This window comes from Bos javanicus, chromosome 22, assembly GCF_032452875.1.
Source record: "Bos javanicus breed banteng chromosome 22, ARS-OSU_banteng_1.0, whole genome shotgun sequence".
Taxonomy (NCBI): Eukaryota; Metazoa; Chordata; class Mammalia; order Artiodactyla; family Bovidae; genus Bos; species Bos javanicus.
In genome coordinates this window covers 48,044,566-48,068,446 of record NC_083889.1, presented here as the reverse complement: position 1 = coordinate 48,068,446, position 23,881 = coordinate 48,044,566, and the positions used below count along the sequence as shown (strand labels likewise).

Sequence of the window (23,881 nt, the reverse complement as noted above, 5' to 3'; positions counted from 1 at the left end):
TGGACTGAAGGCGTGGGCTATGCCAACTGAACCATTTCTCACATCTACCCTGGAAGGACAGTATTATCCTATGTTTTAGATAAAGAAACTGAATCTCAGTGCAGTTAAGGAACTTGCTGAAATCTCACAGGCGACAAGCGGCAATCAGGTCCAGAATCCAGGCCACTGCTGACCTGTACCCCCACAAAACAAGCTCCAGCATCAGGACTGACTGGGCTTGGCCCCTTGGTATTAAATGCAAAGCTTGTGAAACACAAACCTCTATGTGTAATCCAGACAGCATTAACAAGTCAAGAACAGCCTCCAAAAAGAGTCTGCTCAGAAAATTTAAGAATAGGTAGAAAAATCATTCAAGAACTTTGTTCTATACTGATGGTAGCTAATAGTGCATATATTTATAATTCAAGCATTATCCAAAATTTCAAGGCTTACAGTTAAGAAGTCAACTCAAGTCTTAATGCAAGTGGAAACTGAGATTGGCTGACAAAGTTCATTGGTACAGAGAGGCCACAACAGGCCTCCTCTGACAAGCACTGTCCAAGGTTGGTTGCTCCTGCCACTGCTTGGCCTCCCACAGCACAGCCCCAGCAGCTACAGCTGGGAGTGGGAAAGCCCCAGGTCCCCTAGTGTGCGCAACATCGCTTCACCATCCCCACGGCCCTGCACCCCCTCCCCATGGCTCTGTGTTCCCCGGCTGTCAGCACCAAGTGGCACAGTTAGGAAGATATGTTCATAGACCAGAGAGGCTCCCAACGCCCAGGCAAGTGAGAGGCAGCACCGCTTTGTGACAGCACCACACATTTGCCCAGCAGAGGACTCTCCTCTGGAATGCACTGGGGCTACACCTTCTAACTTTATCGATGGAAGTGAACTGATAAGCACCCTGAGCAGAGAAATTAATAGAAGATCAGCACTTCTCTTGATACCACAGTTATAAACCAACGCTGAAGACCTTTTCCCTAGCTTCTCAACTCAGGGCAGCTGGCACGGAATCTTCTCTTTTTCAACAACATATGTTGTGTAACCAACAAGAGTCTGAGCAGAACGGAAGCAACAGAGTTCATTTTCTTAGTCCCAAAGTCTGGGAATCAGGTGTCAGAGCAGCAGAGAGCAGCTGAGGAAGCCTTAAATTTACAATAATAACCTGAATCCAAGGAGCCTTGGGACCATAAATAGAGAATTCATCCGTCTCCTATGAACTAACATATCTGTAAGTCCTCAGTGGCTGGCAGCACAAATCCCATCTAGAGAAGTCTGACAGATGCTTCAGGCACCTTGGGTTTCTCTCACAGCTATCTTCACCTCTTCCCCACTTGGGAACAACAGGTGGCCTGGGTAAAAGGATGGCGTGATAAATGAGAAGAGTGTATGCTAGTGAAGGGGGAGAGACAACATCAGTATACCAAACCCTCAGCACAGGGAGTGCCAGGCCACCCTAGGAAAGGCAAGTGTGGATCAAAGTTGTTGTTCAGTTATTCAGTCGTATCTGACTCATTGCCCATGGACTGCAGTGCGCCAGGCTTCTCTTTCACTAGCTCCTGGAGTTTGCTCAAACTCATGTTCATTGAGTTGGTGATGCCATCCAACCATCTCATTCTCTGTTTCCCTGTTCTCCTCCTGCCTTCAATCTTTCTCAGCATCAGGGTCTTTTCCAATGAGTCAGCTCTTCCCATCAGGTGGCCAAACTATTGGAGTTTCAGCTTCAGCAGCAGACCTTCCAATGAATATTTAGGATTCCTTTAGGACTGACTGGTTTGATCTCCTTACTGTCCAAGGGGCTCTCACAAGTCTTCTCCAGCACCAATTCAAAGGCATCAGTTCTTCAGCACTCAGTCTTCTTTATGATCCAGCTCTCGCATCCATATATGACTGCTGGAAAAACCATAGCTTTGACTACACAGACCTTTGTTGGCAAAGTGATGTCTCTGCTTTTTATGCTGCCTCTGCTTAATATGCTGTCTAGGTTTGTCATAACTTTCCTTCCAAGGAACAAGCATCTTTTAATTTCAAGGCTGCAGTCATAGTCCGCAGTGATTTTGGAACCCAAGAAAATAAAATCTGTCACTGCTTCCACTTTTTCCCCATCTGTTTGCCATGAAGTGATGGGTCTGGATGCCATGATCTTAGTTTTTGGAATGCTGAGTTTTAAGCCAGCTTTTTCACTCTTCTCTTTCATCCTCATCAGGAGGCTCTTCAGTTCCTTTTCGCTTTCTGCCATGAGAGTGGTGTCATCTGCATATCTGAGGTTGTTGATATTTCTCCTGGCAGTCTTGATTCCAGCTTCTGCATCATCCAGCCCAGCATTTCGCATGATGTGCTCTGCATATAAGTTAAATAAGCAGGGTGACAATATACAGCCTTGACGTCGTTTCCCAATTTGCAACCCATCCGTTGTTCCATGTCTGGTTCTAACTGTTGCTTCTTGACCTGCATACAGGTTTCTTAGGAGACAGGTAAAGTGGTCTGGTATTCCCATCTCTTTCATGATTTTCCACATTTTTTTGTGATCCACAAAGTCAAAGGTTTTAGTGTAGTTAATGAAGCAGAAGTAGATGTTTTCCTGTATTTCCCTTGCTTTCTTTCTCTATGATCCACCGAATGTTGGCAATTTGATCTGTGGTTCCTCTGCCTTTTCTAAACCCCATCTGGAAGTTCTTGGTTTGTGTACTGCTGAAGCCTAACTTGAAGGATTTTGAGCACAGCCTTACTAGCTTGCAAAATGAGCACAAATGTATGATAGTCTGTACATTCTTTGGCATCTCTAGAGGTCTAGAAGAACATAAACCAACCCCAGAGAATCACCATGCCTTGATCATGCAGTTTCTAACTTGAAATAGGCCTACCAACGCCAGTTCCTGATCAGAAAGGCCAGGCACAGTTTATGAGACCTTGGGAAAAATGGAGGCACAGTTTGGGCCTGACTACCTGTCCTCAGACAGCCCAACAATAGTGCTAGGAACATGGTTCCTCTGGGCTTGCTCCTCAACCAAGCTACCGGCAGGAGACTGAGCTAGGTGTCTCACCACACCTGACCCTGTGCAAGAAGAGCTAGAGGCTGACCTCTGATGTGGGTATTTAAGCACAGAACCCAGTCACTTGCTGAGGAAATGACCAAACAATGTGACCCAAGAACCAGGAAAGTGCCAACTGTGCCCAAGTACCTTCAGGGGCAAGGGAAGAGCAGGTGGCTTGGGAGAGACTGAGCACTCAGGGCAGCGAGCAAAAATTCTATACAAAGACTCTATGGAACAAAGCTCTGTACTATATACAAGCTAGAACTTGAGCACTTCCTTTCACTTAGCATTGAGATAACAGCCCCTTTTTAAAAGATGGAGAAAAAGAAAGATCCATCAACTGACTCCTTACAAAAAAGGAGCTGAGAAGTCTGAAAACATGTAGCAAGTCACCTGCACAGGATGAGCAGGCTCCATTTAAAAGATTAGCCCCTATTTGACTCCCACACATAACTCAAAGGCTCATTATATAGCAAATTAGTCTGAAATTCATCCTGTATCAACAATCTATATGGAACGCAGAAGTTCCAATTTCCTACCAGTTAAAATACAAGCAATGAGCAAAGAGGCTGGCTTGCTAAAGGTGAGGCAAACATAAGAATGTGAGCAGATCTCATTGTACAGATACTACGTTCTTTACAAACTGAAGGTATGTGGCAACCCTGTGTCGAACAAGTCTATCGGTGCCATTTTTCCAAGATTTGCTCCACTTCATGTTTCTGCGTCACATTTTGGTAATTCTCTTGATATTTCATATTTTAAAATTATTATTATATTTATTATGGTGACTTGTGATCAGTGACCTTTGATTTCACTGTTGCACCTGTTTTGGGGCACTACAAGCAGCACCCATATAAGATGGCAAACTAAATCCATAAATACAGTAGCTTCTGACGACTCCACCAACCAGCCATTCTCCTCCCTCTCTCCCTATCCCAAGGTCACAAAGACTTTCTCTTATGTTTTCTTCTAGAAGTGCTATAGTTTTCACTTCTACAATACATCTAGATCTGTGGTGCATTTCTACTCAATTTTTGTATATGGTATCAAGGCTTGTTTTTAAGTCATGTACCCTTTCTCTAGGGCTAAATAGGGCATGCTTTTTTTGAGGTCTCTACTGAACGCCCCCAGTGTTCAACAACGTCTCTCACTCTAACTGGAAAGAAAAACCTCCTGTCTTAAATAGTCCGGCTCATAGCTTCCCAGCAGTTCCTTGCTCTGCCTTTGAATTTTCACCTGCGCACACAGAGACTAACATCTATCAATAGAAAAGGACTTATGGGGACCTCTGAACAAATGTCTTGAGCTTTTCCTCTATGTAGCTCTTTTTTCTCCATATTGTCCCTGAAAATTCCAGCTGCTCTGGCTTCCTCAACTTTGTCTTCTCAACTCAGCAAGGCTGCTGGGCTCTGTTTGGGTTGTTCCTCGCTACTTTGAGACCTGGAAACTGCCTCCAGGAGAAAGCTGAGGGGGAGAACCAGAGGCTCACTTCATTATTTCCTTTCCCTCATGGTTCCTGAGCTACCCAATGTCCAATTTCTGCAAATAGTTGTTTCATATAGTATTTTGGTCTGTTTTCTGATTGCTTACCAAAATATAAGACGAGTTGTATACTGGTAGTCCCCTCACTGGCTAAAGCCTCTTCATCCACTGTTGCACAACTCAAGTGTTAAATTTATCCACATAAGATTCCTCTGGCTTCAATGATATGCCCTCTTGGATTTCAATCTCAAGAAGAAAAGCCTTTGGATTTTTCCTGGTCCATCTATCATGCCTAGAAAAAATAACTGCAATGATGCTCGCAGGGAAAAACCAAGCCTATGAGGGACAATGGGAACCAAATGATGTTGAAGAACTCCATACACAGAAGACATGGGAAGCCCAGAGGCTGGAGGAGCAGTGTCCCTGTGCCACGAACTGCATGGGAACACTGCACACTCACAGTGGGAAGCCCCACTGCTGGAGTAAGACCCACCAGGTCTGAATTCCAGTACCCCACCTGGTGACTGCCTTGCTGCTGCTGCTGCTAAGTCGCTTCAGTTGTGTTCGACTCTGTGCGACCCCATAGACGGCAGCCCACCAGGCTCCCCGTCCCTGGGATTCTATAGGCAAGAATACTGGAGTGGATTGCCATTTCCTTCTCCAATGCATGAAAGTGAAAAGTGAAAGTGAAAGTGAAGTCGTGTCCTACCCTCAGGGACCCCATGGACTGCAGCCTTCCAGGCTCCTCCATCCATGGGATTTTCCAGGCAAGAGTACTGGAGTGGGGTGCCATTGCCTTCTCCGACTGCCTTATCGTTAGATAATTCACTAGTTTCTCCAGGTATAAAATAGGGCATACATGAGTACCCACCTTATGTGGTTTTGTGAGAAGAAAATGAGTAAGGTATGTACTAGGGCTTGGCACATAATGAACAACCTATAAATGTGACTCAGTATTGCCACCAGGACTCTAACTGGCCAAAGCACCTTCAGAGCCTGTGGCACTTACCTCCCACCCAGGGGAGGCTTTACAAGAAAGACTGAAAACAGACCCTATATTTACATGGTCTCAAAGTATCTCACCACAATTTACTTAATTTACAAGCGGAAAATGTTACCTTCACAGTGGAGAGATCCGGAGGAACCACCTCACCCAAGGTGTCAGGTGTTGCCTTATTCCAATGCTGGGATAAACCAGCATCAGGTGCCAGAGGGTTTGATACACTGAGGAAGTCACAGAAATCCTTGGGGAATATTCCCTCCAAAAAACACATAACCTGGATGTAATCTTGAGAAAACATCAGACAAACCTAATCTAGGCCATTCTATAAAGTCACTGGCCTATACTCCTCAAAAGTACCAAGGCTAAGAAGATAAAGAAAGGCTAAGGAATGATTCCAGACTAGAGATGTGACAACTGAATCCAAAGTATGACTCTGGACCAGGGAAAAATAGCTATAAAGACAGTGTTCAGGCAATTTATAAAATCTGAATATGGACTGTGAATTGTTAATAGCATACTAATGTTACATTTCTCCAGCACTGACAAATTGTACCACAATTCTAAAAAAGAACATCTGTGTTTTTCTTAGAAAATGCATTCTAAACCATGTGGTGATTAGAGAAGAAAAAAATCTCAGTCTCCCCACCTCCTAGCTCTCTCTCTGACCAGATCCCAGTAGGGGACAAGTTTCGCCTTGGCCTTGAGCACCCAGCCAGGGCACCAGCACCTGCTTGGCAGCCAAGTCAGTCCAGCTCAGCTAGTGCCACGCAGAGACCTAACATGTACAGTACAGACTTATGTCCTGCAACTTCAAAGGAGAGCAGTATGGGCTAAGGTCAGGGAGCACCTATTAGAAGATGCAGAGAATGTGGCAAGGTGGAAGGAAGGAGAAAAGCATTTAGGGGAAAGAGGACTGTGAGTAAAGGGATGAAGCAGGAATGGGTCTGGCAGGTGTGGGGGCTGAGAGAAGAGCAGCAGGTGGCACTTTGCTGCAGCCCAGTGTTTGCTATCACGGCTGTGGTCCTTGGCCTGGACTACAGTGCAGACAGTGGTGGCTGGAATGTCTGCAGCACAGAAAGAGCTCAGAAAACAAAGATGGAGAAACAGGTCCAGGAGCCTGGCTGTCCTTCAAGATGTTACCTTAGTCCCAGGCAAAGGAGGACCCATAGTATAACACCACTGGCAGCCATGGCCAGTGGGAGCAAGAATCCAGGAGTTCCTGGTATGGTTCAACGGTTACCTGCTTTGAACAGGGTCAGACAGTGGCCTCTGGCCTCAGCTCTCCTCACCGTCACACCTCACATCACCACAGACCAAAATTCAGCCTGAGACATGTCCATGCTGGCCAGGCCTGAGAAGCTCCACTGCTGGGAGAACAAGAGCATTACAAAACAGCTGCACGCAGGACACTGCTCCATCTGCAGCAGTGGCCCTTGAACTCAGGCAGGTCCTTAGCAAGACTACAGTGCTCGTTGGACATTTCCTCGGAGAGTCTGACCTATTTGGCGTATTAGCAAATTATTTACCTAAACACACGGTGAGAAAAACAAATCACTATGTAATCTGCTAAGCCAGCTGAGGGGCAACTGAACATTCCTGTTTACTCTAATTTCAGGTAACAGAATTGGAATTTTTTTTTTTGCTAGTAACTGATGAGATGTCTTACAGAGAATCTGGGGACAAAATTATAAAAGCAGGCCTCTTGCCAGGAAAAAATACATGCATTTACGTCTCCCTACACTATGTCTTCAGGACTCCAATACCCACCCTCACCACCAGCCAGAGGTGCAGCAGAGCTGGAAATAGCAGATCTGCGGTCCTCAAGCCTGCTACCTGGAAACCACAGAAGCAAAGGCACGGCAGGCAGGAGCAGCACATTTGTGCTGCAAGGCATTCAAGGGAGCAATGAGTGAGTCTCCATTCCATGCGTGACCTCGATGGAACCACTTACAAATACTTTAGACCCAAACTTGCTGCCCAGATAGAAAACCTGTGCTCGTGCTCTGAGCCTGCCTGGGCCAAGACGCTCCCAGTGCATGTGGGGTTGGCAAGAGGTGCGTGTACGCTGCCAAGGTTCATCTCTTCCTGCAGGACTGCAGCCTGGCTTGTGTCATTTAATCCAGGTGTTGTGACCACCTCACCTCTCTGTCATTTTCATGTTATTAAGCAAAAAAGTCTTCTAAGAAAACAGAAAAGCCTGTGAAGAACACTGATGAGCTAAGATGTTGGATAAGTCCATGGACTAGAATATAAGCTGGGACTGGGAGGTGGGGGGTAAAGCATTTTGAGAAAGGTAAACATGTAAAAAACGTATGTGTCCCAAATAGAGAAAAGGCATTAGAGTTCTTGACACCTATCACTTGTTAATAGCAAAAGCCACAAACACTCAACATCAAGTCTTTACAAAGAATTTTAGAGCCAAGAAAACACTAGTTGAGCAACCCAGCCAGCTGAGCAACCCTTCCTCCGCCAAGGCCCTAAGTCACACCACACCCGAGGGCAGGCTGAGTCTTGCCAGCTCCTGCATCCTCTACCAGAAAAGCAGCTTGAGTGGAACCCGACTACGGCGCAAGACACCCTTTAGAATGAAGAGGATGCTCTAAATCAAAGGAAACACAGGGGAGGCCATGTCGCATCGACGGGGCTACAGTTAACTCTGGTGAGAAGCTTTTTCCTAATAGGCAAGCAGGTGATTTCAGGGGCTGGTGATCCCACTGCACCAGTGCAGGAGTTCCAGCATGTACTGAAGACTAGAATTCTCACAGGAGAGGTTTGTTAGCAAAGCCTAAGGTCACCACAGCCTGGGGCCCCACTCAGAGGGGCTAGAAGTTCCCAGGACTGGCCTACCCTCTGGGTCTCTGAGATCACCCCTGACAGCTGTCCACAACTGAGCCTGAACCAAAAATCCAGGGGTGAAGCATCTCCACTCTGTCTATCTGTGTGGAGTGCAGTGGACAGTCTACAGAAGCCAGTTACCAATAAGGAACTGTTTCCCTTATTAGGTAAAAGCAGTGTCTCCAGAGCCATGCGGCCTGCCTCTACCACTCACAGGCTGTGTGACCTTGGGCAGGTTACTTAACCTCCCGGTGACTCAGTTTCCTTACCTATGAGATGGAGACAATATCAGCACCCACCTCTCAAGATGACTGTGAGAACTAATCGGGTTAATTCACGATGCCTGGCACCGAGCAGGCCCAGCAGGTCTGCCCACATCATCGCAACACCTATCTCAGAAGGCACTGCCAACAGAACAGAGGGTTGGGAGAAGGTCACTAGGTCCTGTTTCTTCTCCTACAGCTCCAAAGACACAAACAGCAGACCTTCCCTGGGGGGACCCCATGAGATCTAAAAGGAATGTGATGAAACTGCTTTAAAGGTTCTCAAAGAAACAATCCAAAAGGAGCCTGAGGTGAATGCAGAACCTGACTTGCCACCCAATGATTTAATTCAAGACCCTTTTTAAGTGTAAGCTGTAGAAAATAGGCCTGAAAATGAAAAAAAAAAAGGCAGCTCTCTGGAACCCCTCCAAACGCACTGCCTCGTTTTCTGGGAGCCTCTGCCCCCACTATCTCCAGCCCCCAGAACCTATGGCCACGCCCGTGATCTCCTATCTGGACCTTGTTCTCACCATTCCCTGTGTATCCAGAGCCCCTCACCTCTCCTTCACCTTCAGTGTTGGGACCAAGCAGGTCTTCCTCAGGGACACTTCCCAAGGTCTCCTGGCAGAAACTCTCATCCCTCCTCTCAAGCCTGTTCAAACGTCAATAGCCCTCTTCACGCTGCACTGGGATGACCCACCAGGGCTCCCACAGTCCACTCCAGCTGTGAGCCCCTCAGGGACAGGGGACTAGGTCTCAGCTCTTCTTTGTCAAGGCAGCACCCAACACCACTCCTGGCACCCAGGTCTTTATTTAACAGATCCATTCTACTAGGGTCCACAGAGAGTCTGCTGAGTAATCCACAAACTGAACAAATGTAGTTAACAGGGGCAATTTTGCCCCCCACGGGTCAATGGCAGTATCTGGAGATATTTTGGGGCTGTCACAATGGGGTGGCGGTGGGGGAGCTACTGGCATCCAGTGGATTGAGGCTGGAGAGGCTGTTAAACATCCTACAATGCAGAGAACAGCCCCCCAAACCAAGAATTACCTGGCACAAGGTATCAATGGTGTCAAGTTGAAAAACCCTGGGTTAGATGGATAAATTCTGAGTAGTAGCATGAACTAAAACAGGTGTACAGACCACTTCTACATAACACGAAGAAAAGGATAACTCTTAAGGGTCATCCCCAACTCTTGTGATTATTAACTATTCTCCTTATAGTCATACAGCACCAGGGAAACAAATTCTGTGAAACCTTGAGGTTACCTGAAATCACCAATGGCCCTGGAAATCCCTCCTCACCAGTCACAGAATGGACTCATGTTCGGCTCCCCTGGGTCTCCGGGAGGCTGTGCCTCAGACGCTAGACCCTGATCCCAGGGTGGGCTCGCTATCCCAGCACAGCCAGGGAAACCCTTCACAAAGGCCCAGGCCAGAAAAGCAAACATAAGATGTAACTCAAATGTACATGAAAGGACTGGTAGGTCATTTCAAATTTACATGCTTCATGTTATCAACAGCCACAAAACAGTCCAAAGTTCCATATAATACTCTGGACATTAAGAAGAATTATTAAGAAAGAAACTCGGAATTATCCCAACAGGAAAAAAGAATGAGGTGAAGTAGACAGGGAAAGAGTAATTAGAAGCGTGCCTGTGGAAAGAAGGCAGGGGAAGTGGCTGAGAACTACTCGGGCCTGAGGGACCTGGCTCACATCTCAGCTCTGTACCTATGGACAGGGGCCCAGTGCTCCACACTTCACCTGCTCACTGTCCTTGGTTGCGAAGGGAAAACAACCAAGGTTCCTGTGCAGCACGTTAAGAGCTGAGCACAAAAGCCAGCACACTAGGGGCTCAGGAAAGAGCCAGCTGCAGGAATGCAGGCTCCAGTGGCCAGTGCCACCACCTGCTACCATGAGACCTGGGGCGATGAAGTCAGGGACTCTGACCTTGTCACCTGTAAATGGGCTGTCCCAATCCACCCACTGCCCACTCACGGCCCACGTGAGACTCCACAGGCAGAAACTCAAGAAGAAGAAGGAAGGAGATTATTACTTACACCAAAGCTACCCAGTCTGGATGCACGCTAACTTGCAACGAGCAATCACTGTGTTGGCTGGGTTACAATTTTTCACTACTGGTTCGTTCAGGTTTTACTACTAAAAGTTTGTTCAGGTTTTTCTGTATGCTCTTACAGGAAAAACTGAATGAATTTTTTGGCTGAACTGATTTCACACCGTTTAAAAGAGGGCTAAAGGTAAAGATGTTGAGTAAACAAGACAGAAAGGAAAATGTTTAACCTGATTCAGAAAACAAGTTATTTCAGCACTTGTGAGATGTTCTTAACTGAACTCTGAATGAGAACACTGTAATAACAATGAGGATTATGATACCCCCTCCCACTACAAAGGGCCCAACATGTGCCTGGCACTGATCCAGCTTCCTTACACACACTCTTTCTAATCCCCACGTTCCCAGAAAAATCATCCATCCCATCTTGCTGGGGAAGAAACCAAAGCTTCGAGATATATGTGGGCTGCTCAAGGGCAGTGAAAGTGAGTCACTCTGTCATGTCAACTCTGCGATCCAGGCCAGAACACTGGAGTGGGGAGCCTTTCCCTTCTCTGGGGATCTTCCCAACCCAGGGATCGAACCCAGGTCTCCTGCATTGCAGGCAGATTCTTTACCAACTGAGCCATCAGGGAAGCCCATAAAGACAGATTAAAAGAGGAGAATCCTGCAGAGAGGAGAATCCAGGGATCAAACCCAGGTCTCCTGCACTGCAGGCGGATTCTTTACCAGCTGAGCCACAAGGTTCCCTGATAGCTCAGTTGATAAAGAATCCACCTGCAATGCAGGAGACCCCAGTTTGATTCCTGGGTTGGGGAAATCAACTGCAGAAGAGATAGACAACCCACTCCAGTATTCTTAGGCTTTCCCTGTGGCTCAGCTGGTAAAGAATCCGCCCACAATGTGGGAGATCTGGGTTCGATCCATGGGTTGGGAAGATCCCCTGGAGAAGGGAAAAACTACCCACACCAGTATTCTGGCCCAGAGAATTCCATGGACTGTACAGTCCATGGGGTCTCAAAGAGTTGGACATGACTGAGCCACTTTCCCTTTTTCACTTCAAGGGCAGTATGTGGCAGAGGCAGGCATGAAAGCCACGTCAGATGGATTCCAGAGCCAGGGATCCTGCTATTTTTAACTATTTGTAAAATTTCTTCAACAGGAGACTTCATGGAAGTACTAAACTAATTGCAAAGGATTTTAAACAGCTCATTAAAGCAGCAGAGGCTTGACAGGCCCCTATAGGGCAACACGAAAAACAGAGGTATTTAAAAGGCTAAAAAGATGCATTTCATTACAACTCAGATTATCCCCTAATTCAGACAACTCCCTTTTGCCCCAATTTTACTCCAAACTGGTGAAGTTTCATTATAAATAAAAGAGTAGGGCTTCCCTGGTGGCTCAATGGTAAAGAATCTGCCTGTCAAGGCAGGAGACATGGGCTGGATCCCAGGTCTGGGAAGATCATACATACCTCAGAGCAACTAAGCTGGTGTGCCACAACTATTGAGCCTGTGCTCTAGAGGCCAGGTGCCGAAACTATTGAGCCCATGTGTCACAACTACTGAAGCCCGTGCTCCCTAGAGCCCAGGCTCTGCAACAAGAGAAGCCACGGCAATGAGAAGCCTAAGCACCACAACTAGAGAGTAACCCCTGCTTCCTGCAACTAGAGAAAAGCCCACACAGCAATGCAGATCATCATGGCCAAAAAAAATAAATAAATTTTTAAAAGGAGTAGATCACCATTATTGATAAATGCTACCAGATGAATCAGCATTTAGAAAACCAAAAACTTTCTAAAAATAATGACCCCCCCCACCCCTCAAAAGAAGCCCTCATCTTCCTTGATGCTAATGTTGGCCACACTTCTTTCCCCCTTGGATACAATACCAGCCTGTGACAGAATGCTCTTCCTGTGCCTTGGCTGACACTCCAGGTGCGGGGGAGCGGGGAACAGAAAGCGACATTATCGAGAGCGTGTTGGGTGACAGGCCCAGAGATGGCACCTTCACACATGAGCTTCAGCACCATTCTAGCCATCACTGAATTTCATTATTTTACCAGAAGTGAAGTGACCGGGGAACAGGATATCCACAAGATCTCTAAGCATTACCGCCACAGAGATAATATACTAACTGCAAAGGGGACAATGTACCCTACAAGGGAGGGAGCTAGAAACACGCCCTCTATGCCCAGTAACCTTATCACTAACCATGGGACTGCCTGATGTCATGTGTTGCCTGGTACCATGTAACATGAAGCATACAGCACTGCTCACACAGTGTTCTTGCTGCAAAGAAAAGTCATCATAAGCTAATGGTCCCACCACACCAAACTCAGGAAAAATAGGGGTCCAGGAAACCCCCCAAACACCTCAATGAGGTAACACCCAGACAACTCCAGAAGATGGGGTGCCATACACAACTGGCCAGGACTCTTCCAAAGGCAATGCAGTAAACAACAACAGAAAATTCATGTGTGTGTGTGTGTGTGTGTGTGTGTGTGTGTACGCATGCACACGTATAGGGGAGATTCTTTCAGCCTAAAAGTGACTTAAAATCATAACCAGGGACTTCACTGGTGGTCAAGTGGTTAAGAATCCACCTTGCAATGCAAGGGACACGGGTTCAATCCCTGGTAAGGGAACTAAGATTCTACATGCCTTGGAGCAACTAAGCCGGCAGCCAAATAAATGAATATTAAAAAAAAAACCCAAAACATAACCAGATGCAATGTGTGGACCTTGATCAGATCAGAGTTTTTGCAAAATCCCAGCTATAAGAGACCTGTGACAATGGAGGAATTTTTGTGTGTTTGTGTGAATACAGATTGGCTATTAGATGATCTTACAGGGTTATAAATTTTCACAGGTGTGATCATGAAACTGTGGTTATGAAGGCAACTGTCCTTATTTTTAGGAGACTCAACTGAAGCTTTTAGGGATAAAGTGTAATGCTGGCTTCAAGTTATTGTTAAATGTATCACCCCCTTTTCCCCAAAAACGTATAAAGAGATACAGTAAATGTGGCAAAAGGTGAACAATTTCTGAATCTGGGTGGAGGGCAGATATGCATTCATTGCATTATTGTCTTTTCTGTATATCTGACATTTTTTAAGATAAATATTGGAAAGGAGTGGGGAGGGGTGATCCCAGGGGAAGGCTGTCCCAACATGCGTATATCTGTACAGAACACACAGGGGGGTCAGCTTACTGCTTGACAGAATGGCAGGGACTCTTATGTGAGATCAAGATTTCAAAGCTGGGTAGACTAGTCTGTGATGTTACTTTGGACCTCAGGAAAAAAGCTATAATTTCTCAACGCCAGCAGTGTCCTCATAAAACACTGACACCTTCTCCTAACTGGCTAGTGCCCAAATCTGTCACATGAAAATAGGCAGGTAGGTTTATCCAAACTCTATAAATGCTTTTGTTAAAAGAGCAATCCTGTCTACACTTCAGCCAGGATTCTCATGGTGCACAGTGAAGGAGGCTTGAGTGGGCTTTGCACTTACAGGTCCTGAGAGTAAATAACCCTAGTGCCAACATACACATTGGTCAATAACGACCTTCAGCTGATGGCTGGGCCACTTGCTTGGGCCAGAACACACAAGGCAGCCCCAGAACTGCTCAGCTCTGCTGTGACTTAATTAAATCACAGACCATAGGTAAAGTCACCAAAACAAGAGGAACTGCTTAGCAGGTAGAGCATGGCAAAGGTCCCTCGTTTAAAGCAATTCCTTCTACTTCTACACCCAAGGCATTTCAGAAACACATCAGAAAACCCAGAGGGGGAAGGCCCTTTAAAAGCTTGTCTCTGAGTTTGTTGGGCTTTCCTTGCACACAGAAGGTACCTTCTCTGAAGCCTCTGGAAAGCTCACTACCTGAACAAGGGGATGCTGACACTGGCACACGCCTGTGGATGGTGGCTTGTATGTTTATGTAGCTTAAAGAATCAGCTATACGTATCAACTATCACATCAACTCCCAACTGCCTGGCCTGAGATGCCTGAAAAGCCCTACAGTGAGCCACGCGTCAGCATGAGAAATCCCCATGAGAATCAAAATCCTCTCCTGAGATATAAGAGGGTGTTCCTTCAGGTAAAAAACACAGCAAGTTGTAAATCGAGAAAAAAAGTGATTTGGGGGGTAGAAAAAGAAACATAGAAACAGTGGTCTGACAGTTCACTGAAATCAGGATGTGAAGGGATTGAAAACATTACAGCAAGGCAACTAGAGACTGAAAAGGAGAGAAAAAGTACCAAACATATACAGTCCAAGATTTGCTGCAAGACTTATGAAGGCCAGGTAACCATACTGTATACAGCCTGTCTAGCAGAGAAATAGGTCCATCCTATAGAACAAAGCTGATCCAACAGGAAAACAGAATAGCACCAGCCCTCAAAACTGGGAAGTTGTCAGAAGTGTCTTGAGTTCACCACACAGGAGGAAAGCACCAGGGGAAAATGATTGAACTCCAAAGAGGACAGGGGCTGTTAGTTTTGACTGCTGAGGACAGACGACTGGTATTAAAAATATGCTTGGGGACTTCCTGGGTGGTCCAGTGGTTGGAACTCTGCCCTTCCACTGCAGAGGGCACAGGTTTCATCCCTGTGCAGGTAACTAGGATCCCACATGTTGAATGGTGCCCCCTCTCCCTCCAAAAAAGAGAGATGAACTATATTTGAAGAAACTAATAATGAAATTGATAAAGAATGAGGTGGCCTCATCTCAACAAACCCAGACCTCCCTCAAAGGGTTACAAGATGAGCAGTCTTGTGGGAGCCTGGCACTCCTGACAGCAGCTGTGCTAGATTGAGGAACAGGTCTTGTGACCAGGAAGACAGCCAAACCCAAGCAGGAGAACCTCCTTGAGACCATCTCTTTCCCCTTCCTTTTCCCCAGCAAAGTTCATTTCAAAATGTAAAGCAGCTTCTAAATGACTCTTCCTACCTCTGCAAAATGGAAAAGCCCTACAGTTCTATTTCAATAGAACCAACAAGTTTAAGAGAGAAGAAAAGTACTTCCCTGTACTGGTCCTGGCCAGTGGGACTCTCCTCGGCCTGCTGTCTGTTTCTAGGTGGGGGGAAAAAGGCTCTCGATTCATGTCCATGCCTGTGTCCAGGGCACTCACAGCTCGAGCCTTTCCAACTCTTCTCCTCATTACCCCTACTCATCATTGTCCCAAGACCTACTACCCACTGCCACAAAGTTCCTCCATGTCTAGCTCACACTGAGCAAAAAAACCCCTACTTCTAGTCCTGCCTTTGCATTCGGAATATACCAACCACAGTGAGATGTGCACTTGTGCTCACACTGAAGATTAAGTACAGAAGTGTTTGTGTCCCTGAAGACTCACAGGGATAGTACTGTCACTCTGAACTTTCAACCTGGCACACTTCTCAGCTGTGAGCAACTGTGCCCTGTCATAATCACATTTCCCTCTCTGAATCACAAGTATCAAACCCCAGGGAATAAGCGGGGCCGTCAGTATCAATCAAACCCATGAAAACAGCCAGGGCTATGCTAAGAAAGGTTAGGGAACAAACCTAAGCCTAGAGTTCCAGCTGGAGGAGAGAGATTTGGGGAGAGGAGCGCAGACCCACACACAAAGTCTCGAACACATACACATACAGTTCATGCACTCAAGTCAGCAGCTGGTTTTGGCTAAGTCGTCACATATTATTACTGTGGGAACAAGTGGGTATTTGTTCAGCGGGGAAAATATAGCAAAGCAACTAGAGATTGAAAAGGAGAGAAAATGTAGCAAACATATACAATCCAGGACTTGCTGCTAGACTTATGATGGTCAGGCAACCAGAAAAAAGTAGTGTCCAAGAACAGCCTCTTCAGGGTTACTTAAAGCCTGGAAGAATTCACCCAAATAAGGAAGGCCTGCATCATAAACAAGCAAAGCTGCAACACCAGCAACTGGACTCCACAAGACACACACGGCTGCAGGCTCCTTCCCAGATGCTGAGGAGCACAGTTTTTGCAGGAACTTCCCATTCTACACACGTGAGTATAGTGGGGAAGTTTTGAGAAGTCATTTCGGAATGAATACCTCTGTAAAAAATAGTTATAACCCTTCCCTTCCCTGAAATGCAATCACACTTTAATAAAAGGAAGGACGTGCACTAAGGAAACATAACCCGTCACCAGTGGTACACTTGACAACAAGTTGGAACTTGCGGTTTTCCAGAGGGCCTATCTGGGACCACCTTCCTCATCATCAAACTCTCCAGGAAGGGCCCCTGATGATTTAGCACAGAAATTCTAAGACCTCCTCAGACCCTCTGAGGCTGCTTCTCTATTAAGTTTCTAAAGTTGCCCAAGTCTCACAGAAAGGAAGAATACTTGAAACAAACAAAAGTGGGCTGGGAAAGGGAACAGTCAGGGGAGACTTGAGATGCAACTTGATTAGGAAAGCTTGGGACAGAGATGGAAGAGGTGAGCCCGTTCAGGCAAAGGAGAGGAAAAAAAAGGAGATGCGGGGAAGGCAGTATGGGTGGGTCCTGCTCCAACCAAAACAGAAAATTAGGCTGAGGGAGAAGGGGAGATGGGGTAGGCAGTACTGGGAACGGAACGCACGAGCTAACAAGTCCGGTATTGCAAGGTGACAGGACAGGATTTACATGCAAACGGGAGATAGTAAATCCTGACGTAAAGGTGAAGAAAAAACAAAAAACTCAGTATCAGACTGGGGGATGGGGATTCAAAGTGTGAAGAGGAGGCTAAGAAGAGACTTTAAGAGGGGGCTGAAAGGAATATGCCACCTGCGGGTCATGGCCGTAGGCTGTCAAGTGAGGTAGCTTTAATTCGCGATGATACGGTTGCAGGGGGACATCTCAGAAGAGAGGCGTGCGTGGTGTGAAGAGAGGAGGAGTGACCCCTGACTAGAGGCTGACGCGATAAGATGAAGAACTCAGGACCCTGGGTCTGGGGCCAGAGCTCCCCGTTGTCTGGGAATGTCCAGCCTGGGCTCGCGCGAGTAAGGAACCTTCGTCAAAGGGCCCAAGGCCTGAACTCCTCAGACAGGAGGGTCCCGGAGGCCGGTGGGCCAGAAGCTTGAGGCGCAAGGCCTCAGGAAGGGCGGGGGTCCCGGACTCACGCATCAACGTGCTGAAGGCCACGACGCCGAGCAGCCCCTGCAGGAAGATGCCGAAACTGTGCATGAGCGCGCCGCTCTCGCAGCGGCCCGCTCCGGACGCGACTGTGGAGGGCGGCCCTCCCGTCAGTGAGTGGCTCGAGTTCCCGGCAGGGCCCTGCATAGCGGGCCTGGCGAGGGGCGCTGGGCGCCGCCGCCCGCCCGCCCGCCGGGCCTCCCAACCTGCTGGGGCCACGCCACCGAGCCCAGAGCCCCAAGTCCGAGCCCGGAGCCGGTACCTCAGCCCCGCGGCCGACTCAGCGCCGCGCGTAACGTGACGTCCGAGACCGCAGCTCCTGATTGGCCAGACCCGGCGTGGAGGCGGGCCTTGGCCGCTCCCGCTCTACCTCTCGAAGGGCGGGGCTCCGGTCGGCGAGGGGGGCGGTGTCTTGGGTCCTCACCACAGGTAGGACGGACCAGGTGAGGCGGGCTGCTCAAACCGGATTGAGAGTCCCACCCTGGACCCCGAGCTCCTGGTCCTGAGGGCAGAAGCAGGGAATTGCTATTGCTAAGTCACTTCAGTCGTGTCCGACTCTGTGTGACCCCATAGACGGCAGCCCACCAGGCTTCCCCATCCCTGGGATTCTCCAGGCAAGAACACTGGAGTGGGTTGCCATTTCCTTCTCCAATGCATGAAAGTGAAAAGTGAAAGTGAAGCCGCTCAGTTATGTTCGACCCTCAGCGACCCCATGGACTGCAGCCTTCCAGGCTCCTCCAACCACGGGCTTTTCCAGGCAAGAGTACTGGAGTGCGGTGCCATTGCCTTCTCCGAAGATCTAAAATCTTTTTTCCCCTCCAAGATAAACCCCTCACCCCTGAAGAATTTGTGAAAAAATAGTTCTGAATTCCTTCCTCAGATTCCGATTCAGTTGTTCTGAGAGGTAGCCAATAATCTGCATTTCGGCAAGCAGCATGGATTATTCTGAGGCAGGTCGTTGAGGAAAACTGATATTCAACCCACACGTTCGGCGTCCTACCTTTCTTGTTAGTACCAATATACTGGCCAAAGGTTGATCTTTTAAGATTATTTGGGGGGGGGGGGTGACGTGGACTGTTTTTTAAGTCTTTATTTAATGTTTTACAATATCGCTTGTTTTATGTTTTGGGTTTTTGGCCAGGAGGCGTGTGGTATCTTAGCTCCCCGACCAAGGATGGAACCTGTACCCCCTACATTGGAAGGTGAAGTGTTGACCACTGGAGAGTCAGGGAAGTCCCCAAGAGGCATAGCTTAAATTCATCAGTCAGGCCCCAATCCATTTTTTCCCCCATAAACATAATTTACATAGTCACTTTCAATCCAACTGCCTTCATATAGAAATATATGGGGTATATACTGTAAACATGTGAATATATCCCCATCTTGTTAATTTTGAACGTGATTCATAAAAGAAAACCAGGTTGCTGGTATTTTCAGTCTCCAGAGCCTCCCTCCACATAAACACATTTATTCTTATTCAACTCTGACTCCTTGGAACTTGCTCTCTTCCTCACCTAGGACCTCTAGCCCCCATTCTGTCATCTACCCTTCTCAGTCACATCTACCCTCTCAGTCACCTCTGGCTTTTCTCCAGACATCTCTTGGTGTTCTTAGGTCCCTGATCAGGATTGCATCCACTTAATGCCAATGTACACAGTATTATTCCAGTAGACATTGGGGTACATTTGTTGAACAATAAAAATCAAATCTAGGGAAATTTTCCCTTAAGATAGCCATCAAGAAATTTCAATTAAAAAAAAATCCAATTACATAAAACATTAAATGCTATCCAAAAGCTTTCTTGGTTAATAGGAATACTAACTTGATTATCTGGGGAACACAAATGCTAATTGGTTCCTTAGAAGCAATTCTCCAGCCCTTCTCTTAAAAAATGTACTTCCACACCTCTGTGCCTATACATAGCATTCTAGCTATACGGAACAGTTTCCTTTTCCCTGCGTCACGAACTGCTACCCATGCTTCATGCATCCAGATTACTTTGTGTGTGCTGGCTGCTCCACGGGAACTTTTCAGACTGCTAAATTTTTAGCAGTCTAGACTGCTAGACGGCTGTACACACCTCTCTCTTCCAGCTGAGTGTGAGCCTCTTGAGGGCAGGAACTGATTTTTATTCACACTTTTGAATCCAGTATAGTGCCTGGCACAGACAGCATGCAACAAAATGCTTTTTAAATTAAACTGATTTTTAATTTATAAAATTTAAAACTCTCCACAAGTATTGACCATGGGAAAATACAGAAAATTAAGAAAATAAACAGGTAAGGAAAAATTGCATTACCGTTGTCTTAAGTCTACGAAGGTCCCTTATGGGTATGTATGCTCAAGGTACAGTTCATGTTCAGAGAGAACCAAACAGTAGGATGTGAACTTAGAGCAGAAGAGACTGCAGCTGGGCATTTCAAGGAGATTACTGATCGCTTGAAGACACAGCTCAAGGGAAATTGCACAGAGAGCTGAAAAACGCACTTTTTGACAAAGCAGTGCTCTGCACATCCAGATGTGGAGGAATCCCAAGGCCAGTTGCTGCTGTACCAAGGCAAAAGTAAAGACCAACAAACAGTCTTCAGAGATCAGGAGCAGAGTCCCCAGTGACAGGAGCAAGCTCACTCTGGGAAATTCTACTCTCCCTATCTTTTCTGAACTGCAGTTAAAAAGCACCCAAATCCAGAGGGGAAAGGATCAGACGGCAGGAGAGACGGGGAGAATTCTGCAAAGGTTAATTTTATTGAAGCACGAACTTTCTCCTCCATTCAGAGATGATTCTCTGAGGTCCCACTGCAAAGTTCTGAAGGATTTACTCTGGTCAAACGCCTTCCTTGCTGTCAAAGGAAGTTAAATATATACCTTAAGACCTGTTTTAATTTTCTGACGACGACTTAAAACTGTCGTAATATACCACACATTTATATACACTTATTCACAAACCCCCCCCCCCCAAAAAACCCCACTGAGCAAAATATTCATCCAAAATAGTTATTTCTTAATCCCTTGAAGTTATACCATCAAATTTGATGGGAGTTATTTTAATAGGTATTCTTCCGCATATTTCTTAAATGTACTTTATCCTCAATGCATAACTTTTAAATTTAAGAGAAAAACAGCAAGAAGGAAGGACACAATGCAATATACATTTCATTTTGTTCCAAAGAAGCAGCTTAAAAAAAAGAAAAAAAAAAAAAAAAGGACAATATCCATTAAACAAACTGCATCAATTCCAATGAGTTAGTGTTAGAAAGAGGCCTAAGGACAGTGCTGGAACCAGCTGGAAGTCCCACCCTGGCAGGCCTCTGATTGTCTTCAGAGAGTATTCAACCAAAAAAAAAAGAAGAGGAGGAAAATAAACAAACACTTTAAAATCTCAAGAGAAACAGTCAAAGTCCACTTCCCTAGAGATTTCTTGCAAAAGAAGATAAGGAACTGCCCAGTTTTAACTATGTCTTAACTCTGTTATCTTCCTCAGTCATCTGCTTTGTGACTGGATTTGCCCCATGAAGCCTACCCTCATTCTTTCAACACTATTTGCACACATCCATTCTTCCTAGCTAGGCATAGTTAGATTAACTAAAACATGTAAAAACCCTTAGGAATGAGTTCCCACACATCTTGTGAACAGGCACACCTATTAGAAATGGTATTAAAGCTACATTTCACTAGTGAGTGTCATCCTTTGCCTCCCGAGAGCTCTGGGTCCCAGTTTTGCTGCTGGAGTTAAAGACGTGTCCAACAAGGCTGTGGCTTGTTTCCCTTTGAAGACAGTCCTTTGTGATAGGTCCTAGCACCAGGACAGACCCAAATGGTGTATCAAGTCAGAAGTGACAAAATGGAATGGAGTTTTAAGCCCTACTTCTCCATTCCTCCAACCCCTACTCCTGGTTTTGCTGGTTCTTGCAAAAATATTAAGACTTCTGAAATAGAAGAATGAAGAAAATTGACCTCCAGTGCACTTAGGGCCCATCAGCTTCTATACCTTCACCCCTAAGGCTCCCCTTAGAAACAGAACTACCTGTGAAAACTGAAACAGGTACAGAGGAAATCCCAGGCAAGCAGGCTTGGAACCAGATCCATCTGGACTGCGCTGGACTTTAGAACTTTTCTTCCAAAACTCCAAGTCCACAGGAGGCTCATTTAGATAAATTCAAATTTCTCAAGTATGCACATCCTCACACAATGGGAGAGAATCATAAAAATTCACTAGCAAAACACTGTAAAGTGAATAAAATCAAGGAAGAATTACACTTGCATGAAAGTGATTGATTTCTTTTGTTTTGCAGGAGCCTCTGTCCTACAGGGTTTCTGAGCCAGCATCATGACTATGACACATGCTTATTTACACTGGACCCAAAGACCAAAGACATTCAAATTTTTAAAGGGGGTACACAGTCCCCATTAAGATTTATACTTCATTTGTTAGTGCTGCCTTCTCCATCTTCAAAAGGCCAACTGATAACATTGAACACTTCTGAACTTCCACGTACATACACAACTACACAAAATCCCCAATATACACCACTGAAGTTCAAACCTGGTGTGTGTTTCCACTGTCAAGGCTATGCTCCTAACAACTCTCTCAGAGCATCTGTGGGCATCAATCAAACCAGCACACGGTGTCTTACAGCAAAGTCTTTGGTGATAGGTGCCAAGTATATGTAAGTGCCTATGATAGTTTTCCCAATGTCCCCATTTAGTTAAATCTCACCTACAGTTCCCTGATGTTCTGTGTGTGCCCCAGAGATACTTTTTGGCTTGAGGGAGGGGATGGTTCTGAATACTATCTAACCTGAGCCCTCCTAAAGCTTTCACTCTGTATTCAGGTGCTGTATTAGGGACAATTGGGATGAGAACAAATAAAATGTATTCAAGTCCTCAGGAAGCTTTGGTCCAATGCCCTTTCTCTCACAGTGAGAATAATTTTGCTTTCAGGAGAAGAAATATATAAACGTCAAGTTCTGAACTGGCATTCCACGTCTGCCTCTATCATAATTCAATAAATATTTACCCATGAAGCCCAACTCTTCCAGAGGTTGGTAACTACCTTTTTCTGACCTCATGTATGCTGGGTGCCACCTACATCACTAAAGAAAGGCAGACAGGACAAAAGTATCCTCCCACTCTATTAGTGCATTTCCTGCATTAGCCACCTCAATTCTGCTTCAACTGAGAGAGATGGAGGTAGGTAGTTTACAAATAAAAAATAGCATGAGTTCCCAGAAGCCCACCAAGTAAAGTCACAATGTCATAGCAAATCTTCACGGGTGGTAAAAGGTCTCCCTAACACAGTGACACTACAATAAGAGGTCTATGTTGGTTAATCAACTTCAAAGTCCAGAAGTATGATATAATCCATTCACCTGTTTCCAAGCTTGTCAACTCAGGATCAAAAATTGATGCTGGAAAACTTTCTGACTTTAGGGAGGCTATTGAGCCAGCTAAAGGTGAAATTTAAATAAATGCAGTCCCTCATAATGTACCTCTCACAAATTTAAGAGGTTGGTATCTTTAAAAAACAAAGTTCACATACCTATGGGCAATACACAAACATCTTACCGAACATGGTGAGCTATTATCAGGTTTAACATCTGTTTTAGAATCAAAAGAATCAGACGATCACTGCTGTCCAGTCCAGCCCCAGCAACATTGAGGCAAATGGAGTTTAACTGTATACTTTAAAAGCCCTTTTTATACTTTGAAGTGAAAGTCACTCAGTCATGTCCAACTCTTTGCCACCCCACAGACTATACAGTTCATGGAATTCCCCTGGCCAGAATACTGGAGTGGGTTGCCTTTTCCTTCTCCAAGAGACCTTCTCAATCCAGGGATCAAACCCAGGTCTCTCACATTGCGGGCGGATTCTTTACCAGCTGCGCCACAAGGGAAGCCCAAGAATACTGGAGTGGGTAGCCTATCCCTTCTCCAGTGGATCTTCCCGACACAGGAATTGAACCGGGGTCTCCTGCATTGCAGGCAGATTCTTTACCAACTGAGCTATCAGGGAAGCTTTTCCTACTTTAAAATTCCCAAATAATTATCCTCTCTTATGTGATATCTGGGAGGAGGGGCTGGGGGTATAT

General features: G+C 46.1%; 2 protein-coding genes across 4 annotated transcripts in view; both read right to left on the bottom strand.

The window, feature by feature from the left end:
- Positions 1 to 18,086, bottom strand: part of STIMATE (STIM activating enhancer) — a 54,130-nt gene extending 36,044 nt beyond the window's left edge. For both annotated transcript variants that reach the window (XM_061396704.1, XM_061396703.1), the window contains exon 1: positions 17,780 to 18,086. In XM_061396704.1, coding sequence (XP_061252688.1) covers positions 17,780 to 17,939 — 160 coding nt within the window. In that variant the 5' untranslated portion in view covers positions 17,940 to 18,086. The remainder of the gene's footprint in view (positions 1 to 17,779) is intronic.
- A 2,432-nt stretch (positions 18,087 to 20,518) lies between these two features.
- SFMBT1 (Scm like with four mbt domains 1) overlaps positions 20,519 to 23,881 on the bottom strand; it is a 121,049-nt gene continuing 117,686 nt past the window's right edge. The window contains exons 20-21 of one of the 2 annotated variants that reach the window (XR_009732536.1): positions 21,817 to 22,015; positions 20,519 to 20,632 (exon numbers count right to left, since the gene is read on the bottom strand). Coding sequence is in view for 1 of the 2 variants with exons in the window: in XM_061396687.1 (XP_061252671.1) it covers positions 21,992 to 22,015 (24 nt within the window). In the remaining variant the exon portion in view is untranslated. Of the gene's footprint in view, positions 22,016 to 23,881 lie in introns of both variants that reach the window. The other variant, XM_061396687.1, reaches the window with a different exon arrangement.